The 16,309-nt window shown below is 40.3% G+C and overlaps 1 protein-coding gene across 1 annotated transcript in view; it reads right to left on the reverse strand.

The window, feature by feature from the left end:
- The window catches only part of ncstn (nicastrin), a 42,425-nt gene that overhangs the window by 18,927 nt on the left and 7,189 nt on the right, over nucleotides 1–16,309 (reverse strand). The window contains exons 2-5 of the mRNA XM_085803692.1: nucleotides 9,848–9,949; nucleotides 8,866–8,989; nucleotides 5,450–5,571; nucleotides 2,615–2,760 (exon numbers count right to left, since the gene is read on the reverse strand). Of these exons, the coding sequence (XP_085659818.1) occupies nucleotides 2,615–2,760; nucleotides 5,450–5,571; nucleotides 8,866–8,989; nucleotides 9,848–9,949 (494 nt within the window). The remainder of the gene's footprint in view (nucleotides 1–2,614; nucleotides 2,761–5,449; nucleotides 5,572–8,865; nucleotides 8,990–9,847; nucleotides 9,950–16,309) is intronic.

Genomic DNA, 16,309 nt, shown 5'->3' on the forward strand with positions numbered 1-16,309 from the left:
GCATCAAGTCCTATAATCTCCTCCAGCAGCAGCAGCAGCAACAACAACCGGGACAAGTTCAGATCAGATTCTGCAGATCCATGAAAATAAAAGCTCCTCTGTTCTCCGGCGCCACGGGGAACCACCAGAGAAACTGAGCTTCTCTCTCAAAAAAACTGATCTTTTTCTTGTTTGTTCTTCTGTAAACACCCTGGCCACTGTCGGTTTGAACTACTCCCCTCTGGCAGGAGATACAGGACAATTAAAGCCACCACAAACAGATTTAAAGCAGTACTAAAGAACTTTCAGTTTTGGTTGAGTTTGGCGGCGCCTGTGGACCAAAGCGGTAGTGTTTTGCCTGAAGGAAGACTCCATTTCCCATGAACACTAGCGTGAAGCCCTGTAAATATCCTGCATTAAAATTAACAGAAGACATCAAAACTAAGTTTCTGTTTCCAGTGGATCATTTCAAAGTGAAAACACAAACATAATCCATTGCTAAAGTGCCGTTTTGCCTGTTTCCTCCTTGTTGTGACTCGCAAAAGTGAAAGTGAAACTTAAGTGAGAGCCGGGTTCCTACCATGCTCCTCAAAGCTGCTTAGTGCCAGAGAAAGAGATACAGACCCCCTCAGACCACGACAGAGGTGTCATTCAACTTGTTGTAAGTCGATGTATCATCACAAAAGTTATGAAAATATTATATGAAGGTTGAAAAGTTACTTAGTGCTGGTTTAAGAACAGTTTTTACCCCAAAGCAGTGACTGCACTTAACACTGAGTAATGATGAGTGGTCAATGTGTGTTTTATGCTTTTTTTAAAAATGTTTTTATGAAATTTTGCACTGCAGGAGATGCACTTTTAATTTCGTTGTTGTGGAAATGACAATGACAATAAACGTATCTATCTATCTATCTATCTATCTATCTATACACGGCATGGTTTCAACAAACGTCTGCATACACACGATTCAATCCACTGAAAACAACTCAAAGCGCTGTAGTACACATGTCAGGCCTGTGTGTGGCGCTGTAACGCTGCCACACACACACACACACACACACACACACACACACACACACACACACACCAAAGAAGAAGAAGAAGAAGTGGGAAGATTTTTGCGCTGTAAACAAACTCCTGACAGTCAAAATGTGGCTATTTAAAGGGATAGTTCAACATTTTGGCAAATAGGCCCATTGCCATAATCCCTATGGTCATAGCAGTAGGTTCGTTACCCGTTAATTGTCGGTGCAAGCTATTTTTAGAACGGCGGAGCAGAGCCGCGAGCTGCTCAGAGCTACGCTACAGAGGCTCATTATGGGATTTCTTGGTTTCCCTCATCAAACTCATCAAATACACAATCCAACAACTCCACAACGCTCTGGTGGACAAGTTGTGACCAGCACATTCACCACGCTATGAGATAATAACACAACGTTACCACACAGAGTTGTTTTAGAGGTAAATACAGAGACTGTTGATGAAAAACTGTCCCTGAAGGCAACGTGCATCAGCGGTTTTGCATGAATTTACCTGATTCGATTGGATATTGATTCATTCAGAGATATTTCAGTTTCAATACTAATTTTGCTTGGTTATGAAAGAGATTTACACAGAACTAATAAGGCTGCAAACTGTACAAAGATGAAACTCTCCAACCTGGTGTATTATTTAAAAAACTGATGCTTACATTAAAGATTGACCCGAAAGCAGTTGCATTAATGCACATTTATTTAATATATGACCCACTAGGATTTTATGATTCGATATTGTATCTTTCAAATTAAGATCGATATGAATCAGAAAATCGACTTTTTTAAACCCAACCCTACTATTTAATGGACGTGTTTCAGGCGCTAGTCCACCATCATCGTTTCACAAAAGATCTGTTTCAGTCGTCTGCACGAAAATGCTATGGTGTGTTTTGAGATTTACCCACTCTGGGAAGGGCCGTTGCTAGGAATTCTGGGCCCCCTTAAAGAATACTAAAGTGGGCCCCTCCCCCCCAAACTTTTCCTTTTTTTTTCTTAGACTACGTATGTATTATCGTTTTTTATTTAGCCTTCTTTGTTTTGATGCTAATGCAGCATTACACTGCAAAAACTCAAGTATCTTAGCAAATATATTTGTCTTATTTCTAGTCAAAACAAATCTCATTCTACTTAAAATAAGACACATCATATTAAAGTAGCTTGTTTTTAGACACTTTTTACTTCTTTCAAGCAGATTTTCACTTGGAATAAGTAGAAAAAATCTGATAGTGGAGCAAGTTTTTCTTCCTTATTACAAGCACAAAAAACTTACTTTCACTGGCAGATTTTTCTATTTATTGTGAATTTAAGTGAAAATGATCTAAAAACAAGTTAATTTTTAGGTAATGAATCTTATTTTAAGTGGAAAGAGATTAGTTTTGACTAGAAATGAGACATTTGGACAAGAAATAAGACAAATATTCTTGGAAAGATGTTGTACTATAGTCAGGGTCTTACGCAGAATAAATCAGTCATACAAAGATTAGACTACTGGGGTTTTTTATGGGCCCCACTGGGCGCTGGGCCCCTAGAATTATCATCACCTTTCTCCCCTATACAACGGCCCTGAGTTCAACGACGCAGCAACCGAGATGAACTCTCACCTGTCTGATGACCTGAGTGTCATTGTCGTCTTTGAGCGAGAAGATGGGGAAGTCGAACTCCTCGTAGGACAAACCGCTGCCGAGGGGGTTCCACGTCGTCGCCTTGCAGTTGGCCAAGGCGGGGTCGTAGCTCTCTGAATAAACACCTGACGGAGAGAAACACAGAGAAACATCATCAGCATCAAACAGGGTTCCTACAGCTTAAGCCAAGTTAAATTTAAGACTTTTAAAGACTTTTTTAAAGCCACTTGAAATGAAATGTAAGACCGACTTCATAATAAACACAAATGCAGAAAAAAGAAAAAAACAAAACACATCAACTACATAGAGTTAGGGACAATTTTACCCACTTTCCTATGTGATCCAAGGTAAAGTGACTGCTACATGAACATTGGATTGTGTCTCTTTCCAGCTGTCCTTTCAAAATAAATGCATAAAAAGTCCGGAAAAACAAAAAACACTGACTCGGGAGCTGGTGGCGGTGAGAAATTTAGCGTTGACGGCCGCCACTAACTTCTCTACGTCGAAATGTTACCAATTATTTTGAGATTTGAGACTAATTACAACCATAAAATCCCACTTACCAATTAGTGTTAACATTTTTTAGACCTTTGAAACATTGATTTAAGACATTTTAATGCCAATTAAGGCCTTGTTTTTAGATTAATGAATTCAATGCCTTTTAAGACTTTTTAAGGATCCGTAAGAACCCTGATCAAACACGTCTGTCTCTTCAAAGTCACGACCACAAACTGAAGCTTCCTCGTTTCTAGTTTCATGGAAATTAAATCAGTCGTGATGCATCTTACAGTGTCTGTAACACACAACGACATCCCCCCTGGGACGAGTCAAGATTTATTCTGCCTCATTAATTATTAATTCTTTCTGTTGATCAGGATCAAAACAACATATGTTCACACACGGTGAAATATTAAACCATGAAGCTCTTTCAAAGGCAATGCTCCGACTTTTTTTGTGTGCCTGATGCAAATATTAAAAAATGTAAAACCTATGAACACACACACGTGCAACTTTGAATTTAAAAATCAAAACTATGGAAAAACACCAGGGAGGAAACTGAAGCGTCATCACACACAAAAAAAAAAACTGCACTTCAGAACAGTTTAGAGGAACTTGACATTTTCCCCTCTGACACATTTCAGCTGCCTGGAAATAGTTTAGTTTTTACTCCACTACATATTCAGCTCATGTGACCTACAGCACAGTTACACACACTTCTCAGATTTAAAGAGATAGTTCAACATTTTGACAAATTGACCCATTGCCATAATCCCTACAAGTTGCGACCTGCACATTCACCACGCTATGAGATAATAACACAACGTTACCAGACAGAGTTGTTTTAGAGGGAAATACAGAGACTGCTTGCTGAAAAACTACCCCGGCAGGAACGTGCATGAGTGGTTTTTCATGAATTATCTCTAAAACAACTCTGTGTGGTAACGTTGTGTTATTATCTCATAGTGTGGTGAATGTGCAGGTCACAACTTGTCCACCAGAGCGTTGTGGAGTTGTTGGATTGTGTATTTGATGAGGGAAACCAAGAAATCCCATAATAAGCCTCCGTAGCGTAGCTCTGAGCAGCTCGCGGCTCTGCTCCGCCGTTCTAAAAATAGCTTGCACCGACAATTAAAGGTAACGAACCTACTGCTATGACTATAGGGATTATGGCAATGGGCCGATTTGCCAAAATGTTGAACTATCCCTTTAAGATTTTATAAAATACTCAATAATATATAGGCAGCAGTAATAAAAATCATAATAGATGCTGTCACTGCCCGACAGAATGAACAGATATATTATATTGCTGCTTACATCCTAATGTGATACTGATAAAAAATCATCACCATCATCATAATTCAATAGATAATATAAACTGACAGTGTTTTGACTTGTCAGGAAGTGTTTTTATATTGTGTGTGTGAGTCGTTTCCACATGAGTAAAGAGGCCGTAAACACTTCATCACGCTCGGATGAAACATAAAACCATGAGACATTAAATCTCTGCTGTGAGGACGAAACACGAATCGTTCACATTAACATTCAACCTGAGTCGACAGCAGCGTGTGACCTGAGAGCAGGGCCGTTGCTAGGAATTCTGGGCCCCCTTAAAGAATACTAAAGTGGGCCCCTCCCCCTAACTTTTCCTTTTTTTTTCTTAGACTACGTATGTATTATCGTTTTTTATTTAGCCTTCTTTGTTTTGATGCTAATGCAGCATTACACTGCAAAAACTCAAGTATCTTAGCAAGAATATTTGTCTTATTTCTTGTCAAAATGTCATTTCTAGTCAAAACAAATCTCATTCTACTTAAAATAAGACACATCATATTAAAAGCAGCTTGTTTTTAGACACTTTTTACTTCTTTCTAGCAGATTTTCACTTGGAATAAGTAGAAAAAATCTGATAGTGGAACAAGTTTTTCTTCCTTATTACAAGCACAAAAACATGCTTTCACTGGCAGATTTTTCTATTTATTGTGAATTTAAGTGAAAATTATCTAAAAACAAGTTAATTTTTAGGTAATAAGAAATAAGACAAATATTCTTGGAAAGATGTTGTACTATAGTCAGGGTCTTACGCAGAATAAATCAGTCATACAAAGATTAGACTACTGGGGTTTTTTATGGGCCCCACTGGGCGCTGGGCCCCTAGAGTTATCATCACCTTTCTCCCCTATACAACGGCCCTGCCTGAGAGGATCATAAAACTTATTTTACTCCTGTAACTCGGGTTAAAATAAAAACAAGACAAAACAAAACAAAACCAAACCAAACCAAAGGACGAGTCGCAGCCTGCAGATCCCCACCCACCTGTGTTCTCGTTGGGGCAGGACGTGTGGGGAGAGAAAGCCTCGGCCGGGTTGGAGTTTGGCACCACGACAGCGACGCCTGCCACTCGACTGGACCCGTTCTTCAGCTTCATCATGATGGATCTGACGGGAGAGACGGAGAGAGGGAGGCCACGTGAGGACAAACACAAGACAATACAAGATACAAATACAAGAAACGTGGCTCAAGCTTCTTTTCTCAGGGCCAAAGAGAAAAGTTAGAAATTAAATGTTAAATACAGTTTGTCATGAAATTCTACTGATGGAAATTTGCTTGGACATACTTAAAGGGATAGTTCAACATTTTGGCAAATTGGCCCATTGCCATAATCGCTATAGTCATAGCAGTAGGTTTGTTACCTTTAATTGTCTGTGTAAGCTATTTTTAGAACGGCGGAGCGGCAGGCTGCTCAGAGCTACACTATGGAGGCTAAGGGAATTTCTTGGTTTCCCTCATCAAACTCATCAAATACACAACCCAACAACTCAAAAACGCTGTCGTGGACAAGTTGTGAGCTGCACAACCACCACGCTATGAGATAATAACGGAACGTTACGAGACGGAGCCGTTTTAGAGGTAAATTCATGCAAAACCGCTGATGCGTGTTGCGTTCAGGTACAGTTTTTCAGCAAGCAGTCTCTGTATTTACCTCTAAAACGGCTCAGTTTCGTAACGTTCCATTATTATCTCATAGCGTGGTGGTTGTGCAGGTCACAACTTGTCCACGACAGCGTTTTGGAGGTTTGGGATTTTGTATTTGATGAGTTTGATGAGGGAAACCAAGAAATTCCATTAGCCTCCATAGCGTAGCTCTGAGCAGCCTGTCGCTCCGCTCTGCCGTTCTAAAAATAGCTTGCACCGACAATTAAAGTTAACGAACCTACTGCTGCTATGACTATAGCGATTATGGCAATGGGCCAATTTGCCAAAATGTTGAACTATCCCTTTAACAGGGCCAGCCCTAGGATGTTGGTGGCCCCCTAAACAAGATTTTTGTTTGTGGCCCTGCACTCTAAGCGCAAACACCAAAACACTGGTTAAAACTGAATACAGACGTGTTTATGCCCTCTGAGGTTTGAGGCCATTTTCTCCACTTTTACATATTTTCTTAAATTTATCTTTTTAAAGGTGTACAGAAAAGAAAATTGAATTTAAGCCCACTCTGGGTCATAAAATTAGTGTAATAACTCATCTATCAGACGATGTAGGCCAAACTTTGTGCAAAATTCTATTTTCGAGTAAATCCAGGATGAAAGTGTGTATTTTTTTTCCCGCATTGGATAATGCAGGCGCACGGATTATACGTCAGCCTGCACACGATTCACCAGCCGCTGATATTGGATCAGTCATCCGTCATTCAAGCGTCTGAGACACACACACACGGAGCTCGGGCTCGCCCCAAGCTTTGAATATCCCGCCCGTTCGATAACGACCTATCAAATTCGTTTTCCTCACTCGGGTAAACTCGTGTTGCAGCTCGTGACAACTCGGCGCGACAAACAGGACAAACGGCCATTTCTGTACAACTTTAAGATACTTGCAGATGTAACAATACTCAAGTGTTTTATGTCTAAATATTAGAACCTCCGCTGTAAGCACACTGAGGCCAGTTTGTCCTAGAACACTGTAGAAAGAAATAATTTAGGCCAAATGCTGGAAATTTGAGGTCTGCTTTTTGAAAAATGTCAAATCCCTTGTGAAAACACTCCTTCAGTCATGAGAATGAACTGTTTTGGTGCTTGAAATAGGATATGAATACAGTAATAGATAACGTGTAGAAAACAAGTCTAAAATGAAACTTTGTAAGATTGTTTTTTGAGCACAAATGTTGTCATTCTGCCGTTCTATTTTCACCAAATGTCTCAAATGTGAGATAAAAGAAGCTGAATATTGACTTCACATTACATATAAAGCTCATAGCTGCACGTGCAGACCTCAGGATGTTTAAATGACTTGATGAACCCCGGTACCTTTCTGATCATGTGGCCCCCCACCTAACGGCTGTGGCCCTAAACAACCACATGGAGGGTTTATGCCAGGGGCCGGCCCTGGACGTGGGTTTGAAACGTGGCTCAAGCTTCTTTTCTCAGGGCCAAAGAGAAAAATTAGAAAACAGTGCAACTAAAACCAACTAATAACCCATTAACTAGTTTTTTTTTTAATTTATACATTCAAAATTCAAGATAAAGTGTGTCCAAGCTAATTTACATCAGTACAATAAATAGTAGTGTTGTGACAGTTTGTATCAATTGAATTCAACCTTTATTCCCAGAAATTTGCTTGGACACACTTAACGAGGGGTTTATTGTCATTTGCAGAGTAGGAAACATGTTTCCCTGTTCAGTGAAATTCTTTCTTTGATGTCCAGACACAAATGCCAGAATGAGCAAATTAAAAACTAAAAGTCAGGCCATTTTGCCCCTAAAAATTGAGAGTGAGCAAGTAAAATTTAATTTTGCAACCAGTAAAATTGCCAGGTTTTTCTGTGAGGATTATTGAATGAAAAGAAAATGTGAATATTTGCTTTGCAAGTCAATTTACAATTTGTGCTCCTAAATCTTCTGCTTGCGTTCATAAAATTTAAACTTAGGGGCCACTGTGCTCTGAGTAAAAAAAGCTAGTCTGGAGCCCTGAAAGTATAAAAATAGAAATACAAAAACACAAAACTAAAAGCTAAACACGGATAGAGGTACAGTAAGAGTTGTAAACAGTAGTAGAGAAGGTTTTGTATGTGCAACATGCATGTAATAATAATAAATAATGTGCAAACTGAAGGTGCTGTTGCATGAGGTGTTGGTATGAACTCCTATGGGATCATCCCTATGTTCCCCGGGTCCTATGTTCCCCACTTTGTATGGGACTGGGGAACATAGGACCCTTTTTTAGAAAAAGGGTCCTATGTTCCCCGCTTTCCCCCAAAAAGGACCCGGGGAACATGCAATTTTTGGTCCCATACCTGGAAGTGGAGTTGTGACTTTGCAGATTTTTGCCTATTTTTGAGTGAGAAGTTGAGTTGTGACTTTGAGTGAAAAGTGTAGGCTAATTGTCCCATTGGTTGGGTTTAGACAATGAAGAAAGGAGTTGGTTAAGTTTAGTAAAAAGACCAGGTTGAGGCTAGATAGGCCAGATAGATAGAGTCCAGATAAGTAGAGAGAGTCAATCGACCAGCAACAGCGGGGAACATAAAAAAAAAGGGTCCTATGTTCCCCAGTATGTATTGCAACCGGGGAACATAGGACCCTTTTTGGGAAACCCGGGGAACATAGGTACGCTCCCACTCCTATTACGTTAACATGATGACAAATGGTCAAATATTATCCTTCATCCACTGTGTGAATGAATTCAGTAGGTGTGTGTCAGTGTGTCCCAAGCAGGAGGAAACACGTCCACTACTGCACCTGGTGAAGAGCGGAGACTCCAGTATGACCATGTACGGAGGGTTCGGACCCGAGCGCAGCACCCAGTCGAGGTTTTCCTCCGACTCCAGCACGTGGAGGACGCCCACATCACCTGACAGAGAGGCTGAAACCAGAGAAGAGGAAGTTAAAACCCAGTTAAAAAACGTCCTCAGAGGGAGAGAGAGTCGTCTCAGCTGGTTCAGTCCTGAGATGAAGAAACGTTTTGATGCAGCGACGACAGAAAAGCTGCTGTTGCTGCTGCTGCTGCTGCTGCGGTTGTTGTGGTGTGACAACAGTTTAGGCTTTTTATTCTCACAGCTTTTGATGAGCACTAAAGTGTGTCAGAGAAACGCCTGATTTTATTTGCATCTCGTGGCCTTTTGATGTGATGTTCTTCTTTCTTTCTTTCTTTCTTTGGACATTTCTGCCACAAACCCTCAAAGCCACAAAGAAGTGCCATCAGCAAAAAAAACCTACAAATAAAACTCTGTAAAAGTTCATTATGTCGCACAGTGAAAGGAAGGGAAACACTTGAAGGTTCAAGACGCTGCAGACTGGCAACAAGTCAGCCAATCATATCTATTACATCCGGTTTGCCTACATCCCTTGTTCTCTTTTAGTTTTTTAGTATGTTTTTTATTTGAACTTGTCTTACGAGTATTTTAAACTATTTATTGCACTCCCTGCACTTTTTCTTTTTCTCTCTTTTCTTTTCTCTCTTTGATATGTGGGCCAGTGTTACGACTGTAATGTATGTATGGTGTATGTATGTTTTTTTTTGCAAATACAAAGCAGCTGTAATATTATGCTTATGCCCATGACAAATTTCCCTCCCGGGACAAATAAAAGTTTATTTGATTTGATTTGATTTGTTTCCCTGTTTCCTGTCTCTCATCAATTAAAGGCCTAAAAACTCCCCAATAATTAATAAATACATTTAAATAAAAGTTAATAAAAGAAGTGTTGCTGTAGCTTTACTCACACTGGCAGCCTATCTGATGTGTTGCATTGAGCAGTCGCACACACGGGACCGTGTTGTTCAGATCCACATAGATCTTCTTCTCCACCGAGTTACAGCCGACACCTGCAACAGAGAGAAGAGAGAGAAAAACCACAACAGATCAGTTTCACACAGAGGGTTAATATAATGTGACTGAGACGACTTAACGCAGAGGTTAAAACTTGAAGAGTGAAAGTTTTATCTTTTATCTCTCACAAGTAAAAACATGCATCTATAATTTCTGGATCAGACGCGGTTCATTTTCACAAACTGTGACTGTGTGATAAGTTAAACTTTTCTCTATCAGTTCATCATACACGTCGTATATGACTGGGGCCGGATTCACCAATATGTTCTTAAGAAAGATCTTAAGAAATGTCTTAAGAAGAAAATTAAGAAGTTCATAGGAAAGTTCTTAAGTGCAATTCCTCAATATTTTCTTAAGAACTGTCTTAAGAACAGTCATTTCTTACGAATTTCTTATTTTTCCTACTTAAGAATTTCTTAAAATACTGTAACTGTATTGCATTGCATGCACCATCAAACAGCATAGCAGGTAGAGTCTGGAGTTTTCTTCGTTGCAGTTTGTAAACAAAACATTGAAACTGGGCCCCTCCCCTGGGGCTAAGCTGTGTAGCCTCCTGCCCCAGACAGCAGCAGTTGTCAGGACCGCAAAGTTGAGTGAAGCGCTGGAGCCGTGGGCAGATAGCCGACCGTCACAGAGACAGAAATAGAGAAAATATATTTTTTTCGTAGGATAGGCAAAGATATTCAATAAATGGAAAGATCCTCCATGAGCGGCTGCTTCAATGATAGAAATGGTGACACTTCCTGTCTCTCTAAGTGGGCGTGGCCAACCGTCACCCCACCTCGTCTGTGAACGTGTGTGTGGATTTATACAATTTTTAGGTAGATGAAAGTGAGATATTTATTTTTTCTTATGATAACATTAAATATTGGCACTACTAACAGTAATATTTAGCATGCCAAAAATAATTTAAATCATTTTCACGGGAGTTCGCGGCCGTTTGTTTGACGTTGCCTAGGAGATCGGTGCCAAATCTCGCGAGAGTGTGTCGTAGAGACAGAGACAGGTCTTGAACAAAGTGGATTTTCTCCGGATCTCTCCGTCTGAAAATTACCATTTTGGTGTCAAACTGTTCAGAAGAGATGTGGCTTGTGAAAAATGAGTCCAACATTTACTTCAGTGACCGTGGGGAGAAAGACCCGACCATAATCGGTGTTCACATTAAATTGTACCATAGGAATCAATACACTCCAAGCTGCCTCTGGTCTCTCTAAAGGGGCGTGGCCGTGCAGAAGCCCACGTGACATGCATACAGGAAGCTGACTCGTCATGAAAGGTCTTGGTTTATAAACCGTCTTTGGTTTAGGCAATGAAGAAAGGAGTTGGTTAAGTTTAGTAAAAAAGACCAGGTAGAGTGTAGACAGGCCAGATAAGTAGAGAGAGTCCAGGTAGATCTCACGCTTTGCCGACAGCCTGCGTTTCACAGCCGTTTCACAACCAAAACAAACAACCAATCAGGCGAGAGCCCTTCTAGCCAATCAGAGTCAAAAATGGAGCATCCTACGAAAAAAAATATCGCTCACGGGAGCCTCCGGTGTTATGTAGTTCTGCCATCGCGTTGAGCTGGGAAGACGGTGTTAGCGGCGGATGCTAACCGCTAGTTAGCATCGAGCTAGCTCACTACAAGTACCCTAATACTTGTTACCAGTCGAGGCTTTAGTTGTCGGTGACGGTCAGGAATCGGTCCGCGGCTCTATCGCTTCACCCAGACCGTTTTTCTTTTTCTTTGCAGTCTCAGTTTCTTTGCACTGACTGCTGCTGCTGAGGGAGAGAGACGTGGTGCTAGCTCACTGGGCTACAGTGTTTTTGAGGGAATGCAACGTAAGATAACAGTAAATAGTTTACGCTACTTTTAAAAGGAGTAATAAGTCATTTAAAACGAGGAGCGAGCCGAGCCGAGCCGACACTGTGCAGCCCAGGACAAGTGCTGAAGTGCGGATGAGAGGAGTGGACAGACCGGGCAGGAGCAACATACCCTTTTCAATTAACTTAGTCTAAGCTTATGTGTTTGTGTTTAGGCAGGCTATATTTGCATAGTGTATTATTTGGCAACCAGAAACACACAAATTAGGAGTCGGCCATTAGTATAGGGTATGAAATAAAAAAAATGTTGTCTGTACTGGGATTCGAACCCAGTCCAGAAGGGAAAATTGATTGCTGGAGGAGGTGCCCTAAAGGGTGAGCTATATATATTTTTTTTTGTCATGTGGAAATACACACAACTGAAACTTCATGCAGCTTTTGCAGTCACCTCGGTCTGACCGTTGTGGCATTTGCCCATATTGCCCGATTACTTTAAATGGCCAGTCTGTCTGTACTCACGTTTTAAAGCGTAAATGCAATGTTGTTCTCATGTAATGGTGTGATCAGTCGGGTTTTGGGCTGAGACCGTCTCAGCGGGGGCATGTCTTGGTGGATGATGTGACCAAGAGGAGCCAGGTCATTTAATTAGGCTATATCTATAAATTATTAATAACTAAATATTTGTTTTGTGTAGGGTGTAAGTGATTTAAAACACACACACACACACACAGATTTTCAATATAATGTTATGGACATGCCAAAGATTATTAAAAAAACAAACACACAAACACACGGCCTATAGAGCCTATATGTATAGGCCTATATGTTATGATTTTTGCTTGGTCAGATCAGATTTCAACTTTTTCACCTTAATTTACAGTTCGGGGACGTTTTTGTCTCATTACAACTTTTGATGTTTTGATTGCCCGATCACTTTCATTGACACTGAAAAAAAAGATGCTCGCAGCAGGACAGATAATCAGATGGATAATCGGTAAAGTTAATAAATAATTAGTCTTTGTTGTCTTTGTACAAAGAGAATAGCCTATGAGATTTGTATACCCCACTGGAGCATGTTTTCATATGCATACCAAGCCTTGCTTTCAATGAAACACGATCAGTAAAATATATAAAAACAATATAAAATACAAGTTTAAAATGTCAGTTGTTGCTGTATTTTGTTTAAATGGATAAAGCATAAAAGCAGCAAAAGTACTGAGCAATATTTTTGTGTGTTAAAGCACCCTTGATATGTTTTGTTACAGGTGACAATGTACTGCCCCTTCTGTGCATCAGCACTGAATGGACAACCAACATTCTGTGGCTCATGCGGACGAAAGATTCACTGCATTTTTAATGCTGAACCAGCTGGCACAAGTGAAGGTAAAGTGCGTGTGTGCGTGCGTATATACTATAAGATGAGACCAACATGTGAAGGTAATAGGCTACTCATTGTGCCGGTATTTTTTCTGTCATGTACACAAGTATTCACCCTTCTTGGATGTTTTTTCCTTTGAGGGAAATTGTGATTAATAACATTTGGAATTCTTTTTGACAACATTTTCCACAAAAAAAACTCTTTAATGTTATAGTGAAGCTGGATTCTTTACAAAGTAATGTAAATTTATCAAAACTATATAGGCTAGTATAAAATGAATGATTGCATAAACGTTTACCCCCTTCAAGTTAGCAATTAAAAGATGCACCTTTGGCTTGAATCATAACACTGATTCTGTTTGGATAGGTCTCAATCAGGCTTGCACATCTGGGGTCTTGCTGCAGGTGTGAAAGTGGCAACACATGTCAAGACGGTCTGGTTGTAGACCTCCAGTGTCAGACCGCTCGGGACAGGAAGTGCTAAATCTAAAATAATAATAAAATATAAAACACTGAACTAAAATAAACGGCAGTCAGTGCTGTGCCTAAAAAACAAAGGAGCACTGTTAGTTTGTAGGACAGGAGTATGAGGTGTAAATGCTGATATTTTGCAAACCTAAGCCTAATCATATCGACCATGATTTAATGTATAAAAGCAATAAAAGGGGAAAACATCTAAGGGGGGTGAATACTTTTTGTAGGCGGTGTATTATAAGTGCATCAGTGTCTACTTTGTGTTTTCCTGTAGAGCTCAGTGGGAGTAATGTATATGAAAGACGAGGTACTCAAACCTCTCGGAGGGTCTGTGCTACCACTGGTAGTGTCAGCAGAGTCAGTTGTGGTAAACCTCAAGAAAGCGGCGGAGCAGAAAATGAGGGATTTCAACCAGAAATTGAGCTGTGGCCCTTACGTGTTGCTCTACCCTGATGGATCAAAAATAAAAAATGTTACCAGGGACTGATACACCCTTCTCCTTAAAAGTTTACAAGGAGGGAGTGGGGAAGGCCTATCAACGAATCACAGTCTACCTGTGCACGTTGAAAGACTTCCTTATTAGTTGTAAGTGATTCTGAAATTAACAACCATTCAAGAAAAGCTCTATCCATTTACATAGTTTAGAGATTAGTTTCCCAATTGGTCCATTGTTCAGATTCATTCAAAAACTTCTTCTGTCTTGTCTTTCACAGCTGAGCAACTCACCGACTCAGACTCGGAGGTAATGATTACAAGCAGCAGAATTCAATGCGACTGACTGCTATGTTCTACTATTTTATGCCTGTTTCCAGTTTGTGTCAGGATGCTCATCACATGAGAGATACTGACATTTCTTATATTCTTGTAGTGCTTTTTTCCCCAAAACAAATCAAAAGTGCAACAGTGATGTTTTTTTTTTTCTAGGAATTTGACACTACCTCTATCAGTGCCAGTGACGCTGGAGAATATCTAAGTCCCACTGATCAAGCAGTTCCGGTATGGGCTCCCTAACATTTTTATGTTTTTCATAGTCTTAAGACATTGTTGCACAATCAGTTTGAACTGCAGAACGCAAGAAACCCATGATGTTTGACTATATTAGAGCAGTGTCTTTCTATGGAACATCTGACACCATTAAGTTTACATTAAGGAATGGTACACCCTAAGTGAAAAATCTGTCATCCCCATATTGTTGGAAATCCAGGTGAATTGTCTTTGTTAACTTACCACTCCTATAAATTCTGTAATATTCGCCTATCCAAGGCGTACCCAAAGTAAATTGAATGCTGTTCTTGAACTGTTTGGAGAGTATGGATGGGCTTGGTCTCTTTTGAAAGGTAACACTCTGAAGTTTTTCCCCAAACAATAATCACTATAAGTGCTACTATCATTGAGTAATCTAAGTTGGAACACACTGAATTAGAATATTCTCGCCTGAATTTTTTTGTGTGCAATCAGATGCCTGCTGCAGATGAGTGTAGCTGGGAATTTTAGCTGGAAAACACAATGGGACCACAGCATGAAGCCTTACCTGGCCCCAGTTCAAATTTGATAACAATTCTGCTAAAAATGAGTATTTTACACGTGTTTTTCTAAGTGTATGTCTAGGCGTTTTCCTAAAATTGCCATTAGGGAACAATTCATGCGCCAAAGTGCAGCATTTGCGTTGTTACGCATGAAGATGGCAGTGCTGCCTTTTCCCAGGGACCGTGAATGCAGCACATCGTTTTTTTCGGAATTTCATTGGCTATTCAATGCATCAGTTGCCATCGGGATCGGTTCCTATTGGCTGAAGTCATTCAGCGCTGCCGGGGGGCGTGTTCTTCATGAGACACAGCCACTCATTCGCTATTGCAGGTCAGAGTGCGGCGGCCATTTTGTGAAGCGAAATAAACTTTGTTTTCATGTAAACGCCGGACTTATGAGGAGAAATAAACGATTGTACTGGATATACAATGCGTAATTTCATATGATGCAGCAGCGGGTTGAGGCTATCTACCGGTACAACCATGTGTTTTGAACTAAATACTTTACTGGATTGGATTTACTGGACTTTTCTGAATGTAACGACACCAAGTTTGTGGGGAAACCCTGTGATCCTGAGCCTGCCCTGACACAAATCGTGAGTTATATCGGCTTTTTAACATTTTTGTTAGCTTGTTTATAGTCTGATTCGAGTGTTGCTGTGATGATTATATTTTGAAATGGTCGGCATATCTTTAATCACAAGAGTCTTAGCTTTCCAACGATATGTGGCATGACTATTTCAAGTGACTGGTGACATCCTCTATGACACCTCCCAGTTTAAACCCCCCCGCGGCGCGTGGGCGGGTCGTTGGAGCGGTAAGAGGTAATTGAGCTTCATAGCATAACAGCAGTGCAGCATTGTCTTTAACAACTGAGAAGAAGATAATGACTGAAAATTTCAATTGGTTGAATTGCACTTTTAAATGCTTCAATACAGGTGGTACTTTCTGACACACAGCCAGGAACCTCAAGTGAGGCCTTGGAAAGTATGTGTTACAGGTAATATATTTTCCTCTTACAATTTCAGGTAGTATGATTGATTTTGAAACAAACACTTTGAATTCATATTAATTTGTGTTAATTTCTCAGCACATACACAACGTTATATGCACCAACTGTGGAAGATGAGGATGACAAGTACAGCAGTGATTCAGAAATCCATGAAATTCCTGAGG

This window comes from Trachurus japonicus, chromosome 17 (genome assembly GCF_045865225.1).
Source record: "Trachurus japonicus isolate A0001 chromosome 17, Traja_1.0".
Classification (NCBI taxonomy): Eukaryota; Metazoa; Chordata; class Actinopteri; order Carangiformes; family Carangidae; genus Trachurus; species Trachurus japonicus.